Below are 25,943 nucleotides of genomic sequence, written 5' to 3' on the forward strand. Positions count from 1 at the left end.
GCATAATTTGTCCCTACTTGTCCAACTTTCCCCAGAGTCATTAAGACTGCTCTTGGTGGTAATCTCAAAGGTTGGTAATCAGCAAAAATGTCCCCAAAGGAAAAGGACTCTCACTGTCAATTCAGGGCTGTGTGATCTAAATTAACTTCTCCGGCAGGCAGGTTATTCTCCTTCCAGTGTTATTCTGTGGGGGAAACTGCTAATGTCCACCCAAACTGTTACTCTACTCCATAGTAATAGAGTCGCATCTAGGAAGTGACTGCCCAGCCATCTCGGCAGCTAGGGGTGACATGTGGCTGGCTCTTGACAGTTGTAAGTGAGCCGTGGTGCTGTGGGTCATTTCAAGACCAAGGTCTTTAAGAAGGGATCGTGCCCTCTTCATGCCCTTCTGCCTGTTTGATGTAGCTGATGAGCAGTCCCTTGGGGCTGGCAGAGTCCCGAGAGATGAAAGGAAACTGGATCCATGAATCACTCATAGAGGAGAGCCATTCTCTCATCTGACATTCCCACCCTGGATTGTGACAGGAACAAAAGATATATTTCTTTGGTTTTTGCCTTGACACATTTTGAAGTCTATTTGTTATAACAGATAAACTACTTTTTCTAGATTCTGGATAATGATGATAATATTGATCATGATCACCACGAAAGCAGCCATGCTTTAAAGATGCCTCACAGCACAATACAAAATTTCTGCAGAGTGGGGGATACTTTTCCAAGTGATACTCACGTTGAAATTTTTTACTTTTCAAGATATCAACCAAGCCCTTAAACTCCTTACTTCAGATCACAAAACATATGAAGCAGAGTAAAGGCACAAACAAGAGCAACAGGCATTTTGCAAAAATGAACCTTAACTTTTGCTACTTTATAGGACTATGAATTCCAAAGGAGAGTTGACAGAGGACTGAGTGTTCTCCATGATTTTCCTAAAAACCCTGATACAACATCCTGGAGAAGGCAACATGAATGTGGAGCAGCATGATACATAGGAGATATGCAAGTAGCAAAGCCAGTCTGTATTAAAAATATAAAGGATATAAGGTAGACCAGAAGAGAGATGTTTCCTTATATCACATTTGACTAAGGATATAATTCCCTTGTAGAAAGGCAATCGATGTTATATTTGAGTTATGAGTTCTATTGTTTATAATATATTCTGTAGGTATGAGATATATTGCTTATAGAATATTCTGTATTTCATAGTAATGAAGGGCCTATGATCATAACTAAAGCTAAGGCTCTAGGATGCAGAAAGTTTTTATTGATTGATTAACTACTGATAGTGAGACCAGGGTAGAGGTTATAAGCAAAGGTTTTAGAGATACAATTGGGTACAAATTTTAGCCTTATTATATTACACACTAGCTTTTTGACCCATCTAGGTTATTGTATATCTATGGGCCTCAATTTCTACTTTCCATCGAAATATCTAATTTCTATGGGCCTGTTATTTCCATTGGAGTAACTACCTCATAGGATTATTTCAAGGACAAAATAAACTATCTGCAAATTACTTAGTAGTGTCTGACACAGATGGGTCATTAATAGTTGCTCTTATTAATTATTAAGACTAAATGGTCTGTAATTTTTCCTTTAAAAGCTAGAAAATAAATTCCTTGGAATTTAAAGCTCATTTTCTCTCATTTGTTTTGTTTTGAAAGTGAGCTTGAAGCATTCTGAAAAGGAAAACAAGCTTGGCATAAGAAAGCCAAACTAATTTGATTTAAAAAATTCTTTATTTACAAACTTCAAAACCTCTAACATTGGATGGATATATTAAATATTTTGAAAAGATGATTAAGAATCTATCATCTTTCCAGTATGTTTTCACCGTACATTTTGCTGATAAATTTCTTATGATATTCAGCTCAAAAAAAAAAAAAACCCACATCAAAGGGAAAATCCCCTTCTTTGCCTTCACAAAGCATTAACAAAAGTATAAAATTATCTTATCAATGAACTTAAGTGATTATTAACCATCCAGTTATTTTGACAATAAAAGCAAAAAAAAAAAAACAAAAAACAAAAAACCTGGTTTGATTGACTTTATACCTAAACTTATTCTATTTTTTTTTAAATTACAAAACATGTATATTTATCAATGGGTCACAAAACAATCTGCCCATTTCAGTAGCTGCCCACTCTTGAAACAGCACCTTCATCTATGTGGACCACAGTTCCTAACATCTTATCAATAATCAGTCCTGCAGAGTTGGCAGAATCTTGATATGGTCAAGGTCGATCTTTTGAAAATTCAGATACAAAATGATTTTAAATGTCGTTTCAGCGTTTTGTTCTTATAAAAGAAACAATTCATTATTATAGTTTTATTCCTTCTCTGAAACTATACTTTTGCATTATTCAAAAGTGCAGTTTTAATTTTAACAGAAAACTTTTACTTTGCCTTAGAAGACCAAATAAACAATATGAATTGTCTTCCCTGGTTCTGTGGCTTATTATCAACCACTATATTTTTCTTTACAATTATCAAAAGATTTGTATTTTATATATTTCATAACCATTTATACTAGACCATACTTCATTTCAATAGTAGGATAGCACGTGACCAGGAATATCTCATTGTCTTTAAGGCAGCAGTGAAGAAGTTAATTCATAGCTGCATTTATGAGTGAGATTTATTTTTGACCTGTGGTAAAAAGCTTTACCTTTCAATTACTAAACTATTTTTCCCAAGTGTCAAGAAGTCATACTAGTATAAAAGAGATTAACGTAGCTATAAAAGTAGTTTTTGTTTAAGTAAAGTTTGGAATTAAAAAATAGGGCAGTAAGTTAAAAATCAGTTTCAATCACTGGAACTACCAGAAGGAATAGGAAAAGGATGGGGTCGGGGAAGGGGTGGGGGGAGGAGAGCAAGAGAGACGAGATTGAGATTGATTTTGAGATCTTCAAGCTACACATCACCCATTTTCTTGTTTTGTTTTGTTTTGCCTTCTGGCATTATAATATTAGAGATCTGGACAGCCGAACACCGAACCGTTTCCTCTTACTTTAAAGATTTAAACGATAATATTTTTAAAAAGTCTTCCTGGGTACATCAGGAATACTATTCCAAAGCCATGCGGTAGGGTGTGAAATCAGAGTATTCTTCAAACAAACACGACCTTTTCTGTTTCTTGTACTGCTCTTCTCAACCCAGCCAGAAAACCCAGACAAGTTTATTTACACACACACCCGCACACGCGCGCACACACACACACACACCCACCCACCCACACGCAGAGAGAGCGGCGGAAACACCCTCTTTCTAGCCCTTCCAAACAATTATCTCCGAGAGCAAAAAAGAAAATAATCAACAGCCCTCTGTGCTGGGCGGCTGAGCCGGAGAGCCGGGCGCGAGGAGGGAGGGCCATCGGCGGGCGAGTCGGGAAACGTGGCTCCTCCGGCGAGCAGAGGATTTGTGAAGGGGAGCGCCGGCCCGCGTGCGCCTCTTGTTCCCCGTGTAATTTGCAGCCAATCATCAGTAGGTGTCCGCGTCCCTGCGTCCTCCTCACCTCGGCGCCGATCACCCCCCGCCCCCGCCCCCGCCCCCAACCTCCCACCTCCTCCCTCGCCTTTCTCTCCCGCTCCCCTCCCCCAGCAACCGCACACACGCACACACACAAACAGAGGGAGAGAAGCGGGGGAGAGGGGGGGCGAGAGAGAGAGGGAGAGAGAAGAGACGGAGAGGAGAGAGAGGGGAGAGAGAGAGAGAGAAAGAGAGAGAGGGAGAGAGAGAGAGAGAGAGAGAAGAGACTCCCCGGCTCCCTCCCTCCCTCGCACACAGCGACTGGAGACGGTCGGAGAGCAACGCGCTGGGAGAGGAGAGACCACCGAGAACAGCCCCGCGCTCTCACACATACACTCACACTCGGCTCTTTCCTCTCCCCCCCACCTCCTCCTCCTCCTTCCACCCCCACCACTAACACCATCTCCTCCTCCTCTCTGCAACAAGAAAAAAAAAAGCCATTTACAGGTATTTTTTTTTTGATCCGCATATTTATTTATCCTCCCCCCCCAACAGTTTGTTTACAAGTATTAAAGTTGTAATTGGGAGCTGCCAAGACACATCTGGATTTGTGTTTCTTTGTGTTAGGGGGTGATGTGCAACTAATTAAAGGCAGACTGGCAGCGTCTGCAAATTCTAAGGCTCCCCAAATAAAAAGAGACTGGTAAGTGATTGTTCTTTCTCTTTCTCTGGCTTTTTGCTCTTAAATGTTTGCTGTCCGTTGGGATTGTAAAAGTAGATTATTAATGCTGAACTCCAGCAATAAAAGGCGTCGCTGTATTAATTTATTAATTAATCTGCACCCGCCCCTCCTCCTGAATGTTAAATATGACCTTTGATCTCTCTGTCTCTGGTAGACCAGACATACAATATTAGGCATGTACAGTCACATTGTTTAAAGGCAGAACAGGATCATGAAGTGTGGATGTCTAATTTAGCTTGGGAATAGGACTGTAGTTATTTGTGTGTGTTTTATTTTGTTTTTTAAGGAAAATCCAAACAATAGCTGTGGCTTAGGTACCTTTTTCATGCTCCAGAGATGCATTGATTAAACAATAATGACCTGGATAGTGGGCACAATCATTTTCTACAGTTTCTGGTGGTATTAAACCTTGAAGGAGGAAGGGGGAGGTGATGGTAATAAGGAAAGCTTCTGTTTGGAGACACCACTCTAATCCTCTGAAAAGGGGACATTAAATTATTTCTTTATTTGGAACAAGGTCAAAAGACTAAAATGTTGAAATGTTTCCCTCCACTCAGTGTGCTGGTGTCTATGCATGGTTGGCATAACTAGTTTTTACTGAGTAGCAGTTATTATGGTCTTGCAGTTACAATGTGATTCGCAGAAACTGAAGCTATATGCATATTCTTGCTGTGTCTTCCCCCACCCCCTTCCCAGCATCAAGAATATTTAGCCAGGAGCATTTTGGGGGCACCCTTTGTATTGCCTTCAGACCTCTGAAGGGAGCAGTTTTCCCTAATGTGAAACCACAGAGGTGGTTCCTGAATGATTAGGGACTTGCTGTGATTGAAAGATGCCTGCTAGCTTCTAATCCAGCCTGGGGTGAGGTTCCTTATCTTGATTTACTTTGCCTAATAGGGATTTGTTTACATAAACCCCTCTTTTTAGGGCACCTCATCATCAGGTCTTGAAGTTTTTGCACTTGGAGTTTGGGCATAAATGGTTCATTAATCTAATTATAAGTGTAATTGCTATAATTGATATCCATTTTGAAGTGAATATTTGAGACTGAGTCAGACTACTGGGCCCCCATTTAAAATTCCCTGAACTCCACATTCTAGACCAATATGTGGGTTTCAGAAGATGTCTCAAAAAAGATATTCTGGCTGGAAAAAAAAAATCTGGAAACAAAGAAACTGGCTTTTTAGGTTAATATAGACTTTAGGTTTTTGCTTTACTTCTTAAAAGGCTGTGGTGTACCTCTCTCTCTGTAATAAACAACTAAAATACCTCTTCCTAAGCATAATAATGGCCTGTAAGCAAAGAGATGAATGCAAATACCCAGTTATCATTAAACTTTCCTCCTAAAGTGAGCAAAAGGAAAAAAAAAATCATTTTAATGGTTATTTCTTCAGGTAATACCTAAAATGAGCCCCCACCATGACCACCACTTTTACTCACTGTAAAAATCAGTGACTGTGAGAGATCCTCCAAAAGTCTAAGCTTTCCTCTTGTCTTGGGAAGAGACCAGAGTCTCCATTAGGAATTGTTGGGAATGTTCTTACAGAGACTGCAGGCACTTGGTTTAAAACCTGTGACATTGTTTGTATTATTTAAAAATTTTCTATCTAGTCCATCTTTTTCTGTCTTTCTTTTAAACAAGTAGAACACCATCCTCTTACCCCCTCCAAGCCCCACCACCAAATGGCTTGTACAATTGAGACCTGTCCTTGGTCCATTGAATTAAGACCCTAACAGAGCCAGCTGTGCTGGGATTCAAACTAATGACCGCAGACACAGAAGGACACTGTGGCAGCTGGTAGTTCTTTTTTCCCTGCCTCTTTAGTTCAGATTGTATGTGGGCAGTCTCTTAGCTCTCAGTTGTATTGTGTTTGCTTACAGTTTATACTCGGATGTATTGTAGACTTTCTCAGTACTTCATTTGCTAATTTCCTGTTCATTTTCCTCATAGGGCCATAGCTGTTTTCTACTTTAGAGCATTTGCATGCCCAGGCAGCACTTGTTCACACATTTCATAATGTTTAAATGCCCTCTGCTTATAGGTAGTATCGCCCTCCCACCCCTGATTTGCATGTCTTTAGCACTCCAATTGCCCTTTTCCCTCGGCATTTGTCACCCCCGTCTTTCCTCTTTCCCTGGGTACCCTGGCTATTAATACATTTTCTCAGGAGGGTTATAAGAATAGGGGGGAGGAGCCGTGGTGTGCTGTGGGGAGGGAGGGAGCGGGGTTGGGAGCGTGGGGGAAGGATGGGAATGGGGGGGAGGCACGTCTTGATGATTGTCATGCAAACGACCTGACGAAGAATGTGGGAGCTTTCAGTGTCTGCGGTGGGGTTGTGAGGGAGGCCGTTTATTTATTTTTCATCTTTTTCCTCGTGCAGCTCGTTGGAATGACTTTCTTTATTTTAGTTGTAACAGTTGGAGGATAATGCAAAGGAAGACGCTGCCTGGGAATTCACCGTCTGTGGACATGCGCCCCAGAGAGGAATAAAGCAGTCCTCACCTTGCTCTCCCCACCCAGACCCACTTTCCCCTCCCGCCTCGGCCCCCACCCCGACACCACCATCACCCCCTTCCCTCCCCCCACCTCCCCCCCTTTCCCACCCAGGTGTCGGACCAGACGGTCCCCACTTCCACCCTGCACCCCTTCTTCCCCCCCTGCACCATGAACACCAATGTCTGCGTGGAGCCCGGGCCGAGCCCGGAGGCCCCGGGCTTGCCCAAGGAAAGCCACCTGCCCGAGGGGGCCCTGAACAGCCTTGTGGATTACAACTCGGAGATGGAGCGCTACCGCTCCTTTGCCACCTCCTTCTACAAGACCAACGGGGGCGCCTTCCCGCAGGCGGCCAAGATCGCGCGCATCACCACCCCCATCTTCCCCAGCAGCGCCGCCGCCGCCGCGGCCGCCGCGCGCATCGGCATGTCCCCCTGGAACTGCGACAACGCGGCCACCGCCGCCGCCGCCACCGCCATGCTCTGGGGCAGCGGCGGGGGCGGGGGCGGCGGCGGGGGCGGCGGCGGCGGCGGGGGCGGTGGCGGGGGCGGCGGGGGCGGCAGGAAATCCTCCTCCGCCGCCGCCTCCTCCTCCGCCTCCTCCTCGGCGATTCTCCCCGCCGGCGGCGGCGGCGGTGGCGGCGGCGGCGGCGGCGGCGGCGGTGGCGGCGGCGGCGGCGGTGGCGGCGGCGGCGGCAGCAGGACCAGCATGCACCACCGAAACGACTCCCAGAGGCTGGGGAAAGCTGGCTGCCCGCCAGAGCCGTCGTTGCAAATGGCAAATACTAATTTCCTCTCCACCTTATCCCCTGAACACTGCAGACCTTTGGCGGGGGAATGCATGAACAAGCTCAAATGCGGCGCTGCTGAAGCAGAGATAATGAATCTCCCCGAGCGCGTGGGGACTTTTTCCGCTATCCCGGCTTTAGGGGGCATCTCATTACCTCCAGGGGTCATCGTCATGACAGCCCTTCACTCCCCCGCAGCAGCCTCAGCAGCCGTCACAGACAGTGCGTTTCAAATTGCCAATCTGGCAGACTGCCCGCAGAATCATTCCTCCTCCTCCTCGTCCTCCTCAGGGGGAGCTGGCGGAGCCAACCCGGCCAAGAAGAAGAGGAAAAGGTGTGGGGTCTGCGTGCCCTGCAAGAGGCTCATCAACTGTGGCGTCTGCAGCAGTTGCAGGAACCGCAAAACGGGACACCAGATCTGCAAATTTAGAAAATGTGAAGAGCTAAAGAAAAAACCTGGCACTTCGCTAGAGGTCAGAGGAGATGATTTCTTGTTTCCCAGTTTCCCCCCCTCCCTCCTCACTCCCCTGTCCTCTCCCCTTCAGGGCTTCTTGTCTGGCTTCAAGATGCAGTACTCCTTTCCTGAAGCTTCATTCAGGTTGTAAGATAAAATCGTAGGTGGTTTGCAGAGGGCTTGGCCTCGCCGCCACCCGCCCCAGCTGTGCTACGCCTGGAACCGCCCTCCAGTTGGGGAGGGAGCCCCTCCTTTTTAGCTCTTGGGGGAAAACTAATGTAATTGGTTTGAAAAATCCGAAGTTTCACATTCAATGTGGTCAGAAATTTCCCTTGGTGGTTTAAAATGCCCTCATTATTATTTTTAAAAGCACCTCTGCCCAAAAGGTTGGACACATCACATTCCATATACTTTTATTGGATAAGAGAGACCATTGGTGGCCTGGTTGTAACAGAGAGGCCACAGTTTGTGGCACACAAGACTACATTCCCATTCTCTCTCTCTCTCTCTCTCTCTCTCTCTCTCTCTCTCTCTCTCTCTCTCTCTCTCTCTCTCTCACACACACACACACACACACACACACACACACACACAGAGTAATCATTGAAACTGAAATGCATGAATTCAGAAGGGGATTTTCTACCCGCTTCTAGAGTAATTTTTCTCTTCTCTATGACAAAATGTTTTTGTTTCCTATTTTATTTTCTGCATATTTGGTATTTTTTCAGAAAGTGGAAATAGTGTAGAAAGCGGAACACCACTTGCAATTTTTAAGGAGATATGACTTAAAGAGATACAATTAGGTCCTTTGGGGCAGGTGATGGTACTTTTATTTAAGAACTGTGTAACATAGTTTAGAAACAAATGATTCTTAAAACTCAGTTACAAAGAATATAAATTTGGGGTTCTCCATTTAACAAAGTAACCCTTATGAAACCAAATTGTTCTATACACCAAGCACTGTTTTGGTTGATACCCTGTGAGGTAAATAATAGTTTCTTTTTTCTATATGTGCTTAGAATAATGTACAGATTCTCACTAAAGTACTTTTAAATTAGGCTTTTTAGTTATGTTAAATACAAAGGTTGATGTCTTGGGTGGAAATTTTATATGGTGACCTGATCAAAACAAAAAAGGGAAAAATGTAAAAGCAGAGGTCAGCGGTTTTGGTGGTATAGTTAGCAAAGAAATATGGACTGTTAATCATATTTAGCTCCTTGATATAATTTACAGAGTAGATGGCTAAATGTTGATATAAAGGTGATGGATTTAGCCTTTGGGAATATTCTAAGGTCTGGAGTTTAGGCTGGGTGATTCTCTCAAGTTATCATCAGAGGGACACCTACACATTCTTTTAAAAAATTGTGAGCTTGGCTTAAAGGAGGTTTCTCCAAGAAGGACTGGTCTTTAAAAGGAGAAAGAAAAGTTAAAGATCTTTGTTGAAAGTTTGAACACAAATGAGATACATATATACTTAAGTTTTATTAATATAAATGAAAACAAATAGCACTTGGAGATTCTCAAAAATCAATACTATATTGAGATCATTATTGATTTTGATCAAGTCCATCGAAATATTGCATTTATTCCTCTTTTTAAGAGAACCCATCTCTGTTGAAAGTTTGAGTTTACTCCAGGGTGGTTTATTATATTTCCTTTGGCAACTCTGCTTAAGCAAAGATCATAGCACTTATAAAGATGTAAGCCCCTGTATTTTCTTAGGTGGCCAAAATCATCTTTTAGCTTTGAATGATCTTTTCTGGATTGATGTAACTTTGCTGGTCTCTGAGGCCCATGGGAAATTAAAATTCAGTTCATACTAAAACCTCCTGTTAATGCCCAAGTGATAAGGACTACATGGCTCCCCCCCCCACACACACACACCCCTTGAACTGTAGTATCTAGCATTAGAGATTTGGTGTTCCTAGGTGGTCTTCATCTTTAGCCAGACCCATGCACTGACTGACTCAATTTAGGGCAGGTAGTAGATAAGACCATAGAATAATTCTGATTTATTCTGCAAGGAACCTTCCTGAAAGAGTTCATTGTGAGTACCAAGAGGGGGGGGGGGGGTTGGGTACAACTTTCTATGCTGCTTTATCAGTCTAAACAAATTTCCTAAGTTTCCTTTTTTCTTCCTTTTGTTATTTTTCCCTTAAACTTGTTCAGATGTTTAAGGTCCTTAGGCTTGTTGACCACAAAACTCCATGGCACTACCTTTTCTTCTTTTGAAAATTTCACCTGCAAAAAGTTCTGTTCATTTTCAGAAAGTAGGGTGCGGATAGGAGGGGAAACACATTTCTCTCTTGGTAGGACTCTCTGAAGATGTTCTCCTAACTATACATGCCTTCCTGTTGGAGGATTGTTCTTGATTTATTAGTGGAATGCATTTGGCAGAGAGAGATTTTTTTTTTTTTTAATTGGCTAAGATTCTATGTAGGTCATTTTAAAAAGGCAAAGGTGGCATGATTGCCTTTAGCACACATGTAATGACACAGTTATGTTGTAGGAAACCAGCTGGATACATGTCAGAGTGACAGGGTGTATGTGACTTAACCAAAGCTGGAACAGTGGTTGTAGGATGGTGAAAAGTCCCCTCTGCTGACCTACTTCCCTCTCTGACTTGGTTTCTGTAACTTACCATCACCTGTAGAGGTGTTTTAGCTGTTGGGTAGACTCCCTAGCTGAGGATAGTGATTTGAGTAATTTGGGGATTTATTATGAATATTACCTGTGGGTTTCAGGTATAAGTTCAGTAGCTAATATTTGTTGGCTTTAAATTATGGACACCAATTAATATCCGGATTATAGTCATTACTAACATTCTTATTTATCACTTCAAAGCTCATGTTCCCTTCTTCCCTCTGACTTATTCTCATGTCCAAGACTGGGGGCATAATCATATTTTCAGGGTGAGTAAACTGAAATTAAGACAAACTCACATGGATATGTTGGGATTCTTAAAGCCTCCTCTCTGGCATTCCTTTTAAAACTTCTTATTTCTACATTTTCCTGCTTAGTCTCATGTTAAGACCATCTTAATTGCTTAGAAATATGTTTGTAAAATCCCTCCCCCTTTATAATGTTCCATTCAATAACAATGCACATAAAACAAATTTAGTTTTTCTGTGATAGTGTACTCTGTATAGTTGCATATAACACTGTTCATTTAATTATTACATTAAAAAAATCATCACTAGTTATTCAAAGCAGTCCTTGCAATATTGTATGCCCCTGTGCAACAAAACTTACCTTAAAAATTTGTATGCTAAATGATGAACATTAAGTTCCTAGATGTTTTAAGAAACATGCTCATGTGTTATGACAATAAGTTATATGATAGACCTTTGTCTCGTGCAGCAGCTGTGTTTCTGATACTAAGATATAACTTTTAAAAAATATCCCAACCTGATATGACTCAAGGGATACAATCATCCCATGGGCAACCCAGCCTTGTACTCCCTGAACATTGTTCAGGTGACGTGATTGATCTCTGTGGGACAGCATTAGAGACCACACAGATCTGGTTTCTCTCCCATTAGCTGATTTATGGAATTACATTAGGAAGCAGCGCCTCGGGAGATTTCCCTGCCCCCACTCTTGGCTCTTGGCTGCAAGTTCCACACCCACCACCCTGGCTTTCCAGGAGCTGGAGGGGGACTTGAAAGGGGCACATTGTAGTGAAGAGACAGAGAAACTGGAAAGTCAGGAAAAAAGATGGTCTCCTCTTTCTGTTCTCTCTTTTTAAATTTTATCTGCTGAATGTACAGGCCCAAAATAACTTTCTACAAGTTAGTTTGAGTTTCTAAGGGGGTCTGATGGAAAACATCCAGATTTTGTCCCACACTTGATAACTGGCTTTAGAAGAGTGTTTTGAGAGAGAAAAGACTCATTCTCTATACATACTGTTAAGTTCTAAAAGCCCCATCCACACAAATGGCAATTATAAAATTTTGGCCAAAACATTGTCTGTACTTTGTGCAGGAAGGTGGTACCTGATTCCCAAAGAAATTTGTTTGTAGACCGTACATAATGTAAGATTTCCACTCAAACTCAGAATCGGTATAGTTAAGTAATGAAACCAGTCGATAATTGAATATAAGTTTTTGAAGTTTGGTAACCAAAACAATTGGAGGTAAAATATAGATGTTTCAGATCTTTAATTGAGACATCTGCCAGTTTGTCATTTTATGTCATAATTCAAAAATGAATTTTCAGTTTCCAGTTTCAAGAATCAAAAACATGCCAGTGTAAAAAATACATTTTTGTTTTAATCTAAAAATGCAAATATATAACTACCAAAGGGAAAGAGGAATCTTTTCAATAAATTCAAACAAAAGGATAGTATGTCAACACTAGAAAGTAATATACAAATAACATGGGGAAAGATTCTGAATTTTATAAGTGATAAGAAAAAAGCTCAGAAAAGTGTAGCTTTGACTAAAGTCTCAAAATAGATTTGTGGCCAAGGCATCAAAGTGTAATACAAGTCCAATGAGATTCTCTTTCTATCACTGCATTTAATATCGGGTGGTCAAAATTGTTTTTAAAAGAACCACACATTTAGTAGTAATTCCTAAATGAAAATAATACCCCTCCCATCCAAACATCATGTAAATTTTAAGCAGTCTTTTAGAAAGCAATTAGGTCTAGTAAAATAAAAACAATTAAAAGCATTTGTAAATTATTCTGCAAGAATGTTTGAAACTCAGCCATCATCAAACAAAATACAAATAATCAGAAAGCCAACAACAAACTTTAGATTTTAATTTAATCACATAAAAATATTTGGAGAGTTTACATGAGAATGGAGAGTGTATCTAGTGATGAAAGTTATTTGATTTTTAAGCATTTTAATGAATTGATGACTGAAGCATTGCTGCATATTTTGGTGAGTTTGAATCAGTCGTTTTCCTGGGTTAATAGCTATGAATTTTGCACAATTCAGACTTACAGATGGACAAATACAGGACAATTTCATAAAATAGTCTGTAAGACTGAAAATTGAATGGTTATTTAAAAACAGATGGGCGTTACATCCATATTTGCTCTTGTTTACAAGGTTGGTCATTGAAGACCTATTCTGGGGTGACCCTGGAAGCACTGGTAGAATATTCCTTCTGAATACAAACATAAAATGAAAAAACAGAGTGTTCCCCAGGAATAGGTTGAAGTATGTTTTTAAAAACTCTTCTGACGTAGTTGGTGCTCTTAGAACTTACTGTTCAATTTCAGTTGGTCAGATTGTCTGAATATGAAGTTTACTTTTACCAGAAAACAATTCACTTTCTTATTTTGCTTTGGAAAAGCATAACAAAATGTCCTGCCATCCCGTAAATTTCATGAGAGTGGATATGCTTCATTTTCTGACATTTATTTTTATTCATATTGTAGAAAGTATTAAAAATAAGCTTATTCATCATATAAAACATCTAATTAAGGTAATAGGTTAAAACCAAGGTTTATGGAAAGGCCCATGTAAGTGTGTAAATTGGAGAAAGGACGACTCCACTTTTAGTTTTCCTCTTATTTTTAGATTGGTTTTTAAAAAGCAAAAAGGAACCCAAAGTAGTAGTAAAATGTTTCATTTTTTATCAGGGTGATTTTTTCAGTCACTGATTAGAATGTCACATGGTCTTCACCAGGAAAGGAGAGCACTCTAGAAAAGCTCATTGTTTAACAGCAACAACAACAACAAAAAAACAAACCAGTTTTCAAGGAAGTACTTTATCAGGTGTGATCAGTGTAAATTTTGAGGATGTTGTGCACTCATTTTATTTATCTATTTTTTAATGTTATCCTCTCACTTGTGCTGCAGTGCCTCTCATTCCTAATATACTTTTTTCCAGGTAGCATGACGCTGGTCTCCTCAGCAATATCAAAATACTGGGGGAGGGGCACATGGGTGGTTTTCTCCTTCAGTCATATCTTGTTCCATCATATGCAAACACCTGTCCTGAAATTGAATTATTCTGCAGGGTAATCGAAAAGCCTCCCTCCATTCGGCATCATATGTTTTCTGTTGTTTATTGAGTTATGTTGCACCATACTTCAGATGCGACAGCCATTTAATAATGTTGAAGACTTAGCTCTGCAGGGGCTAAAAGGATCCCAGCAGGCTTGTTAACTTCTACTCTAAAACATTATGAGAAATATTTTTTCCTCTGTGAAACTTCAGGGCTTTCGCTTAATTTATTTTAGGAGCATAAGAATCCACAGCCAGGTATGAGAGCGAGCCGGTGGAATTTTTTTTCCCTTTGTCTCTCTCTTTTAAAAACATATTTAACCCATCTATTTCACTTTTCATTTCTTACTCAAAAGATAGTGGCAAAGCAACAACTGCTTTTTCAGAGCATTAATACCGAAGATGTATTTCTTTGGCTGATATAAAACCAAATATAAACTATATTTAGAAAATATACTACTGGTTTCTTGGATTTTCATTTCTTTTATAAATAAAAATTATATTGGGGCCATGGGGCCACACTTAGGTGATAGGTGGTGTGGGAAAAGCCACGAGTATGAAGTAACTTACTGGTTGGACATAACTTCTTTGAACTTTATTTCCTCAGTTGTGAAATGGATGTAATAATATCAACCTTCATTACACCTTTTTAATATTGTTTATGTAGGTTCATGTTCTTTGCATGCTGAAAGATGCTATGCAATATCTTGCTGATTTTAAAGTCACCAGTAAAAAGCAGAGAAGATGACAATTACCTTCACAGATAATTCAGTACACCAACAGGTTCCTTGAGTTTTCAGAAATTAAAGCTTAGGTGTAGACCATTTGGTGGCTTTGTGTTTTCTGGATATTTGTTTTAATCATGCAGTTCACCAAGGATCTGGCTTGCTTTCACCTGGCAAGAGATAAACCTGATAAACAAGTTTCCCTTGTTCTTGAACCTCGTGATCAAAAGCCTGGGAAATCTGCGCAGCTTACTTAGTGACGTCAGTCAATGTGTGAGCCAGTTCAGAGAACTTAGTACTCTTCCTCCTTCCTCACCAAAGGCACACAAGTATCATTAACTTCTATATCTTTTAATAGATTGTGTATGTGTGAATAAGTGTGTGTTTCACTTTACCAACTCGATACCTTTGTTTGGCTCCTATTGCCTTATTTGGACAGACACAAGGAGTTATTCTAAATGTGCATTAGTGAATTTAAGAAAATCATTGTAAGACAGTTAAGTGCTTATCACAAATTCTGGTTGGATTGCATATTTAACAAATATTGGAGAATTGTAAAGTTTTATTTTTATTTTTTGGAGGATGGGGTGTGTGTGTATGTGTGTTAGTGTAGGACGTAAAACAGGTAGGCATTTGGAAATTAAAAAGTGAAGTAGAGCTTTCTTTTCTTTGTTCTTTTTGAGAGTATTTATGAAATAAAGAAAATCAGTGAGCAATAATAGAAAGGCCTGGTGGTTTTCTGGGAGAAAATATGATAAGCCCTTAGAGATTTGGAGTACTAACCAAGAAAGCGTTAAAAACAAAGGAGAAAGGGATAGTCAAGCCAGGATACAGTGCAAACTCTAGAAAGAGTTTTGTTTGGACAGGATATGGATGTCTGCTTTGCTTTAACAGTTATAGAAATTATGCAGAGAATGGAAACTATAAAGGGGGAAAGATGGTATTTTCCTAATTTGAATAAACACATTTGTTTTGGGAGACAGAGCTGAGTCCTAAGTTCAGTGCAATGGCAGCCAAATTAGAGACAAGGAAAAATAGATTATGTTTCAGCTGATGTTATTATATTTACCTATGTCTTTGATGCATTTGGTAGAACAACTCCAAAGTGTAACTAAAAGAATACTTCCAAGATGGGTGGAAAATCAGATCCCATTCGGGTCTTCACCTAAATTCATATTTCAGAAGACATTCTGGAGCAAGTGAAAAAAGTGTCAAACTATGAGGAAAACTGTACTGAAAGTGCCATTTCTTGCTCAAGAACTTAAAAAGAAACCCCCAAAAATGAAACAATGCTGGGAGTTCCCGTCGTGGCTCAGTGGTTAATGAACCCAGCTAGTACCATGAGGTTTCAGGTTCGATCCCTGGCCTCACTCAGTGGGTTAAGGATCTGGCATTGCTATGAGCTGTGGTGTAGGTCGCAGACACACCTCGGATCCCACATTGCTGCGGCTCTGGTGTAGGCCAGCAGCTTACAGCTCTGATTCAACCCCTAGCCTGGGAACCTCCATATGCCATGGGTGTGGCTCTAAAGAGACAAAAGACCAAAAAAAAAAAAAAAAACCAAAAAACAGACTCTGGATGATTGATAGTTTTAAAAGGACAGAGATCAAGTAGGTTGAGAGAAGAAAGGGATAAATGTTTATAGATCAGGAAGAGTCATGGGCATTGCTGTGTGTTACAGCAAATCTGGCAAATTTCAGAGAAGATACATTTTTCCCAAAACTTTACAGAGGGAAAAGAAATGAAATAAATTTTTAAAAGAATAGCAGACTCTGTTAATTTAACTGTATGGAAATGATGATTATGAGCGATGGTGCGTCAGTGGCAGAAAAATAACTGCGCTGGGGAAAGACTTCTTCAGGGGAAGTCTTCTTGTATATAGGTTAAATGAGATCAGTGATGGTTTTCATGGAGTCGAAAATGAGGGAAAGAGATAAAATTCTCAGTTGTTTGTGGATGGATGAGAAGTGAGATGTGGAATCTTCTAGCATGCACTACATACTTTGTGTGCTCTAATTTTCTTTCATGAAAAATGGAATAGAGAACACAGGCCTTTAAAATTCCAAAGGATATACACATTGGATCTTCTATATAAGGCTGCTGTCTATAGAGTTAAGTGTTATGAGTGGAGTGGTTTTGGATTATGCGCCTGTGATTCTCTTCACATGTGTATGTTATTTGTATGATGTGAAGCTGTGTTTTTCAAACTGCAGGAGACAACACATGAGTTGTGGTCCATGAAACTAATGTCTTGGCTTATCACCAGGATTTTTAGAAAGTAGAGTTGAGTGAAACAGAAAACGTGTGAGTGTATCACATGTAGTAAGCGTACATATTGTTAAACTTCTGTTTCAGTTGTGTATGGACACATAAATGTATGTATATGCATGCACTAGGCTGTTATGTAAAACATATTTCTAACTGTTGGTTGCAGTCAAGAAAGTTTGAAAAACACTAGTTTAGTGACAGCAACAACACTATTGAACAAATCTGTAGTGAGGAAAGAAATTATATTTGTAAATGGAACAATGTTAACAAGATAAAGAACAAAATTTAAATGTGTTTCTATAAATAGTATGTCTTTAATTCTCCTAGGAAGGTCTGCACCTATGAGGTATATTCATGAATTTATGGTATATACTGGCACATGGTATAGCCTTGATCAATTCAATTCAGTTCAACGTATCTTTAGGTAGGAACTGTTATTTTCTAAGATTTGTAGTAAGTACTGTGCATACACACACACACACACACACACACACACACACACACACACACACAAAACCATGGAACTCAAACTTTTCTTTATTCCTAACTGCCTTTTTAAAATACCATGTAATTCTCTCACTCTGTATCTTACCCTTTCATCCAAGATACTTCGTTGCCTACTTACATTCTTAATTCTCTGTCCAAAAAATATACACATTCCAAATGATATAATTGTAATTTTAGAGAACTATAGAAGCCATCTTACTCCTGTTTATAAGCCTTGGGATTTCTTTATTCATCCTTGGCTTAGTTCTTCCCAGATCTAGATAAGAAATATTTCCGTCTATGATCTATCTGGCAACTCCATGTGGTTATGTTGTATAGTATTAAGTTTTCTATTAGTATGCCGCAATTTTTTAAGGAATAAGAAAAGGAAAAGGAATACTTGCCTTGAATATTTGAACATAGTGAGAATCTACAGTATGACTTGTTATTTCAAGCATATTTTGCAGAGTAGTGGAAATCCTTGTAGGACCTGAATAAGGGAAAGGGCTACATTGAAAGAAGGAAGTAAAGGAAGGAAGACAAGGAGGAAAGGTGGGAGGGAGGGCAGGTGACTGTAGTATTACAGATTAAAGGGAAATAAGAAAGGAGCATGTTGGCAGAAAGGAGTGCCATGCTCAAGGCCATATTCTTGACTCTGGTTTAAATAAGAAATTAGTAGAAATGGTTAATGCCTCAGATTTTTTTTCAAAGATGCCATGAGTCTAGGTTTAGGTTCACCAGAACCACTCAGCCTTGTTTCTTTTCACTTGCCATAGTGGGAAAAAAATAGTTTCATGTAAACTAACTAGTTTTTTTGTCCTCCTAATTTCTCTGTAAGAATAATTTGCTCAAGTCTATAATTTGAAACATAGAAATACCAGGCTGGGAAAAACTCATGCTCAAAATTGATGGTGGTGTTTAGGGAGATAGAGGCCATCCAGTATCTATAAACATCAAAGTGTTCAAAAATATCAGTGTAATTTTTAAGTGGTTATACGCAGAACTCCCTGGAAAATACAGAATTTCACATATGGAAGAGATGCCAGAAAAAGCGATGAAAGGAATAAGAATCACTACATCTTATAAATCCTATACCTGAAAAAGTTAGGCTTATTCATTTACTCTGTTAGTCAGTTAACTATGCGGTTGTGACTATGTTTGCATGAAGACAGAACACATGATACATATAGAAAAAGAAGTAGAACATGGACGTTCCCCAAGGAGAAATTTGGATCTTAAGGACTTGCTCTATCATAGGATATGCTGATGCTGTTGTAGTGGAGAGTGCTTAAAAGTATATGCCCTCTTAGTGAGGGAAATTAACCAAAGTACATTTCTAAAGAGCTAAGTAACTTGCAGTAACTTGATTAAGTTATAATTGCTCGATGTGTACCCTTTAATGTTATTCTTTAAAAAGAAAAATAAATCAAAAATTCTAATCGTGAATTTAGGCATTTAATGTAATGGCAGTTGCAGTTGTTTAAAAAAAAAATTTTAAAGAAATACTCCAAAAGCAACATGTGATTCTCAGCAGTGTAGTTTTAACCAAGTACAGTTATTTTGATGATAACATCTAATGACTGTGAAGTGTTTGGAATTTTCTCTGAATTCCTCTGAGGAATTCATGGATATAAAACATGCTTTGGTTTTTAGACCAAAGGGATCTATCTCAGTGGTTGAATTTTTGTCATACAAATTCTGAACCAAATGAAATTCAGTGATTACATTCAAAATGTTATACAACTTAGTCTAAGAGAAAATTGTTATTGACACTTATTTTCACTTTTTATGTAATATAGAAAAAAATGAATATTTTTCAAATTCTCAGATCTATACTAATCAAAGAGAAGAACCATAATAGAGATTAGGTGTAACAATTGTATTTATTTGAATATAAGTTAGAGGCTATCCAAATCATAATTATAGTTTTGATAGTTTTTGGTTTGGTATTTTTTTTTTTTTTTTTTTTTTGTTACTGTGCTCATGGCATGCAGAAGTTCCCAGGCCTTGGACTGAATCCAAGCCACAGTAGTAACAATACCATATCCTTAACCACTAAGCCACCAGGGAATTCCTAGGTTTTTGTAGTTTTAAAAATCACCTTTTATTTTTTTTTAAGTGACCTCCTCCCATTTCTTTACATTTTCCATGAATATTTCTTCTTCTTGTCAGTAAAAGGAGACATTCACTGTCTGATTTTTTAAAAAATAACGAAAAATTTTAAAAAATTTTCCTACATCTTGGTCATGAAAAAAATGCTGGTGGGTTTTCAGTAGCTAATTAGCAATGCTCTATCTCACCTCAAGGTATTGTTGCAGTCAACAGGAATTAGTAGAGTAACTTTGAGGGGAGATAGAATTATTTGTCATTGTCATTGTGAATTATATAGAAAATAAACTCATTTCTCTCTTTAAAAAAAAGAATTATTTAATTTGTGTCTCTGCCACATATGTGTGTATATATATATAAATTTAAACATATGAACATAATATTTTAATTATTCTTTACCATATTGATTTTATTAACCTGATTTTTGCTTTTTGAATCTCAATTTTACTTTTAATTTCCCTTCACATTCCCTCATATATAGGTTAAAAATATATATAAAATAATTTTGGGGGAGCTCCTGTTGTGGACCAGTGGGTTAAGAAACACAGACTAATATCCATGAGGATTCAAGTTTGATCCCTGGCCTTGCTCAGTGGGTTAAAGGATCCTACACAGCGAACTGTGGTGTAGGTTGCACACCTGGCTTGGGTCCAGCATTGCGGTGGCTGTGTTGTAGGCCAGCAGCTGCAGCTCTCATTTGACCCCTAGCCTGGGAACTTCCATGTGCTCCAAGTGTGGCCCTAAAAGAATACTACTACTACTAATAATAATAATAATAAAATAATATTTTTTCAGAAACACTCTTAATTTATGAATCATTGAAAATTTTCCTCTTTGCGTACCATCCAATTGTAGTTTATTTGTCTAAGTCTAAGAACATTTAATCACTAAACTACCCATTTGTAATACAATAAATTTACTTACTTGTTGGAAGTATGTGGGTTGAAGTGTTTTTACCAAAAGTGATTGAAATCTAATCCTATATAGCATTAATCAAGACACTTGCCTAAATAAAATAGTTACATTAGCTGCTAGGGCCAAAAGTGAAAGGTTTTTTTTGGCCACTTTTGGGTCAGTGTGAGTCTTGGTGTCAAACTCTTACTTTCTTTTCCTACCAATCTTCCTTCCCCAAACACACATCCCGCTTTGGAGAATTGTTTTTCTAACTGGCTCTGCTGCCATATTGACTTGATTTAGCACCTGTACAACATAATAAGTAATCTCATCTTTCCATTTATGAAAGTTAGTTAAGTCACGGAGTTCCCATCGTGGCGCAGTGGTTAACGAATCTGACTAGGAACCATGAGGTTGCGGTTCGATCCCTGGCCTTGCTCAGTGGGTTAAGGATCTGACGTTGCCATGAGCTGTGGTGTAGGTTGCAGACGTGCTTGGATCCCGAGTTGCTGTGGCTGTGGCGTAGGCCGGCGGCTATAGCTCTGATTAGACCCCTAGTCTGGGACCCTCCATATGCGGGGGAGGGGCCCTCAAAAGGCAAAAAAAAAAAAAAAAAAAAAGGCAAAAGTTAGCTAAGTCAAAGTCATACTATCACAGTGGTGATGGGGAAGGAGGTGGTGTCCTCCTAGGCAAGGAGGAAGAGGAAGAACCCTCATATCTGCATGGCAGAAGGAGTAGCAGGAGCAACAGTCCACAGAGAATCAATACCAGTGAAAAAGCTGTCTCTAGTTCCAGAATTAATCAGAGAAATCCTAGCCACAAATGTCAACTTGGTAACCAAAAAAGTGGAAAACTCCGTATAATCATATTTAAGACCTCCGGAAATTTGAATCATAAAACTTATGCAGTTATTTATTTGGTGCTGTCTCCCTTTTAAAGAGGGGTCTAGTGTTCCAGTTAGTGGTAACTGATAGGTGTTTACATCTGGATCGTGGCCAAAATAATAATACCAGAGACTTATACAGTTATATGATAAGTGAATCTGATTTATGAGAAAAATTAATCTGATAGAGATCACATATATGATACATATATATTAGAACAGAACAGAAAGAGAAGTTAGATGTGCTTTAAAGAGTAAAGACAGTATATACTTATATTAAACCATGTATTTAAACACTGAGGTATTATTATTAAAATGGAGAATCGTTTTTATTAAGTAATGGTAAAGTATTGGACTGTGAGCTTATCGTTTATCATAAATTAATTGTTCTCTAAATTTACTAACCTATATCTATAAGTGTGCTTCCTTATAATTCTAAAGTTATTGGATTATGATTTTTAAAATATACTATTTATAAAAAGAATATAGGAAAATATTTCTGCCAAACACATTTTGGGGAGTCTAACATTTTCTAGTTGTAATTTTAGACTAAAATCACTAATTATTTGTAATAACATGCATGTGTGTGTGTTTACACATTCACAATATTGTACAGTATATATGGTACAATTTTCCATTTCTCCAATTAGGTTTTGAAATATTGTCAATACAAAAATTAAGAACATATATAACAGCAAGTTCCCCTGTGGTGCAGTGTTGCCACAGCTGTGACACAGATCACAACTCTGGCTAAGCTTCCATCCCTGGCCCAGGAACTTTCACAAGGCTTGGGTGTGGCAAAAAAAAAAAAAAAAAAAAAAAAAAGGACCCCATGTAACTTGGTATTTTAGCATTCTTTGTGAATCAAATCAGAAAAAAAGTAGCTTTTTTTTCACTATCAGAATCATTTTCCTTTTGTTTATCCATAACACTCCATAAAGTTTGAAAGTTACATATGAAGCCAAAACAAAATATAATCAAATATCTAAAGCAAATGATAATTCCTACTATTCTTTTTTCATATTTATTCATGTACTTCCTATTGCAAATTTTCAGTGATTCATTATGTTCTAGTGTAAAGAGATAAATGCAGTGAGGGGTTCCACTTTCAAGGACTTAGATGCTCAGAAGTCTTAGAAACTTATAGTGCAGCTTCTCGCTGTGAAAACGATATTTCAGAAGAGTTTATAAGAGGCTGTACTGGCTAACTACTGTTTGAAATTGCTTTGTTTTTGGTTAGAAAAGGCATACTTCCCATCATTACATGGGGATTGGAAAGTGATTGGATGATTTATATTTCTTTAATTCATAATATGAGGAAACACAAAATTATTTTTTGACTAGTGTAAGAATAATGGTACCCCCAAAATGCTGACTTCAGCTTGGGAAGTATTATATTAGAGTCATCCTGTTTCACAGTAGAATACTGAAAGCCTAGGTGAACCACTGAGATTTTTAGATTAGAAATTACATGAATAAATATTGGAAAGATACATTTAACTTTAGTTACAAAATTTGCTAATGTCATTATTATCTCAATTTATAACTTTTGTGGATTCTGAAGTAAATTTCAGCATCTGAATTGTCTTTCGTTTACTCCTTGAAAACTCATGTCTAGCTTTATTAAAAAATGATTCATTTTGTTTGATGTCCTGAATACTGCAACATTTTACATATTGTATATAGCTAATATATGAATAACCAATCTCATATATCTTTGTACATATGGAGATGTATAGATATCCAGTTTCGGCTTTTAGGAGGTGAGTTTTTATTAGACTTGATATACTTTAAATAAGGGTGTATACATGTATGCACGCACACACACACGCACACATATAGGTCCAATCTAAAGATATAACAGTTCACAAGACCACGTAGCAGGAACCAAAAGAGAAACTTAGGCTCACATGTTGAAGGTAATAGCTTTGGGGGTGCTTATTGATTTTCGATCTTTTAATTATTTCTTCAATACTGATTTAATGAAAATCAAACTGAAACACATTTCTGCCAGAGACATATCGATTGTTTTTGTATTCATTTTTTTTTTAAAGTAAGTGTAAAATGTAGTCTTGGATGGCATAATTCTTTTATTCAAGAAAATATCTTTGCTTTTTCAAGTTATCTAGGAGGAAAACAGAAGGCATTCCTTTAAACTCGAAGGTCCTTCTGGGGCTGGCTCATACAGGGATGAATTCCCCCCGCAACACTATGCTTTACAGCAGTAGCAGAGTCCCAGAAAGAGAACTAGGGGCTGCAGGGCTCTCCCCAGGCCTCCTGGGAGCAGGTCTGCTGTTTGTCCGTGTTTGCACCTGCGTGAGCAGTGAAGGCTGCCTTAAACAATGCTCATCAACTCAATTCCATTCTTTACCTCCCCACCCCCTTCTCTTCCTAGGGAATCTGCCTCCCTGTCGCCAAGGATAACGATTTACCACAAGCATCACTGAGATCCAGAAAGTCACTGTAATCTCATCAAGAGTGTGATTCCCCAGCTGGGACTCTTGAGTTTATATAACCTGAAGGTGGCTTGCTTGGTCAAGGGGCTTAATCCCCACGTTGATGTCCTGAGCCTCCAAACCATTTAAAATAGAGGTCCTTTGACAAAGACCACCTCCTCAGTTAACAGAATTAGAGAAGACTGCCCTCCAAATTAGGGCAGTCTTAATCAGAACCCATAACTTAACCCAGTATGATACATGTGAAAACAGGGTTGCTACCCTCATTTTGGCTGAAAAGTCCATGCAGGCCTAAAGTAAATTTCCGGTGAACCCGTGTGTATTGGGAAGGAACTTGGATATACATCTTTGGTTTTGTGTGGCCTTTTGGACACTCATTTGTGCTTATTTTTTTTCAAGTTTTTATTGAAGTATAGCTGGTTGACAAGGTCGTGGTAATTTCTGCTGTACAACAAAGTGACTCAGTCATACATATATACATATCCATTCTTTTACCCTGAAATAAAACCTTGAGAGAAACCTCACTTCAGGCTTCTGGTGAATGCCTGGATAATTTGTTCCAATTAATATTACAATGGTTTTCCTAAATTTTCTCACACATTTTAGTTGATTTTCCAACGGATCGTTTTAGGGTTCAACCCCAAAGACCTTAAAAAAAGGGAGAAATAATTTTTAAAAGATGTGTCCTGCTTATCTTCTCCCTTCCCCTGCAACAATGGATTGTCTGTGTCCTTATTTATGGAGATATATAGTTGTCTCATTGTATGCATACTAATGTGTACACATCACAGTGCTATTTTTTGGCAGGTCATAATAGGGAAGAAAACTAACACTCTGCTTTTCTCATACTTGCATTATCTTAAGTGCTAACAAGCATTGAAAAGTGATTTTTTTCCTCTTCACAGTGACCTTTGACCTCAGGTGGCCATTTGTAAAGCTTGCTTTTCCTAAATGTTGCAAATAAACCTGAGTATTGGAAAGGGGCACAGGATGAGCCAAGAGTTAGAAAAGAGATTTAAAAATGAAACTAAGACATAAGGAGTTCATCTCATTTAAAAAAATGTGCTCCATATATCTTTTCTGTTTATCTTCATAAACATATATGTTTATCAAGATACACGATATATAAGTATATACTTACAGTCTTGTTTCCAGTTGGCATCTGAGAGTAAGTTGGCATCTCTCTGTCATATACTGTACACATAAATGTGAATATATATGAATATATATGCACATGTTTATTTTTCATATGGGGTTCTGCAATGCATGGATATGCTTGGATCTAACTTGTCTTGTTAAAAATGACTACATTTAATATAAGTATGCATACTTATATAAAATTTATTCTTAGTTGGCATCAGGCAGCAAGTTAGCATCTGGTATAAACTTCTAAGTTTTCATTTAAGGCTTATATGTGTGTGTGTGTGTGTGTGTGTGTGTGTGTGTAAAGCATGAATATTAGGATGAATGAATGTTATATTTTCTTATTATTTCTTACAGTACCTTTAGTACTGATTAAATAAGTGTAATGAGCATATATAATTGCATTTATCATTTAAAAGTAGAAAGGGGTTTTTCTCACTAACCAAGTCAAGTGGTAGGGATGGAGGTATGCATAGTGAACTGGGGAAAAGACAGGTTAAACCATGAGGAGGAAGGAGGACAATATTAAGCACTATTTTTATGGGAATAGTGGACCTTTTTGGGCTTTTAAAAAATACTTCACCAGTTAAATTTCTTATATGCATAGATGCAAACTTGAATTAGATAGCATTAGTGTGTTCTTAACACATTCATTGTGAAATTTATTGTGTTGACTATGGGGACAAAGTTTTGAACTTCTTTTTTAGTGCAGATAGCCAAAAATAGTTATTTTACTCATTTAAATTTCATTCAGCATCTTAATTAATACAGGTTTATTTATTTAAGTATTTTTTGCTTTTTAGGGCTGCACCACGGCGTATGGAAGTTCCCAGGGTAGCGGTCAAATCGGAGCTGCAGTTGCCGGTCTACATCACAGCCACGGCAATGCCAGATCCGAGCCACCTCTGTGACCTACACAACAGCTTATGGCAATGCCAAGCTTAAACTGCTGAGCAAGGGCAGAGATCAAACCCGCATCCTCAGGGATACTGGTTGGGTTCATTACAGGTGAGCCCAAAGGAAACTCCCAATACAGGTTTTTTTGAGATGACATTATTACATTAGGAC

The 25,943-nt window shown here is 38.6% G+C and overlaps 1 protein-coding gene across 5 annotated transcripts in view; it reads left to right on the plus strand.

The window, feature by feature from the left end:
* Positions 686 to 25,943, plus strand: part of CXXC4 (CXXC finger protein 4) — a 30,502-nt gene continuing 5,244 nt past the window's right edge. The window contains exons 1-3 of one of the 5 annotated variants that reach the window (XM_021100711.1): positions 686 to 3,484; positions 4,097 to 4,172; positions 6,621 to 7,965. In XM_021100711.1, coding sequence (XP_020956370.1) covers positions 6,877 to 7,965 — 1,089 coding nt within the window. In that variant the 5' untranslated portion in view covers positions 686 to 3,484; positions 4,097 to 4,172; positions 6,621 to 6,876. The other 4 variants (XM_021100709.1, XM_021100712.1, XM_021100710.1 and 1 more) reach the window with 4 other exon arrangements.

This window comes from Sus scrofa, chromosome 8 (assembly GCF_000003025.6).
Source record: "Sus scrofa isolate TJ Tabasco breed Duroc chromosome 8, Sscrofa11.1, whole genome shotgun sequence".
NCBI classification, from domain to species: Eukaryota; Metazoa; Chordata; class Mammalia; order Artiodactyla; family Suidae; genus Sus; species Sus scrofa.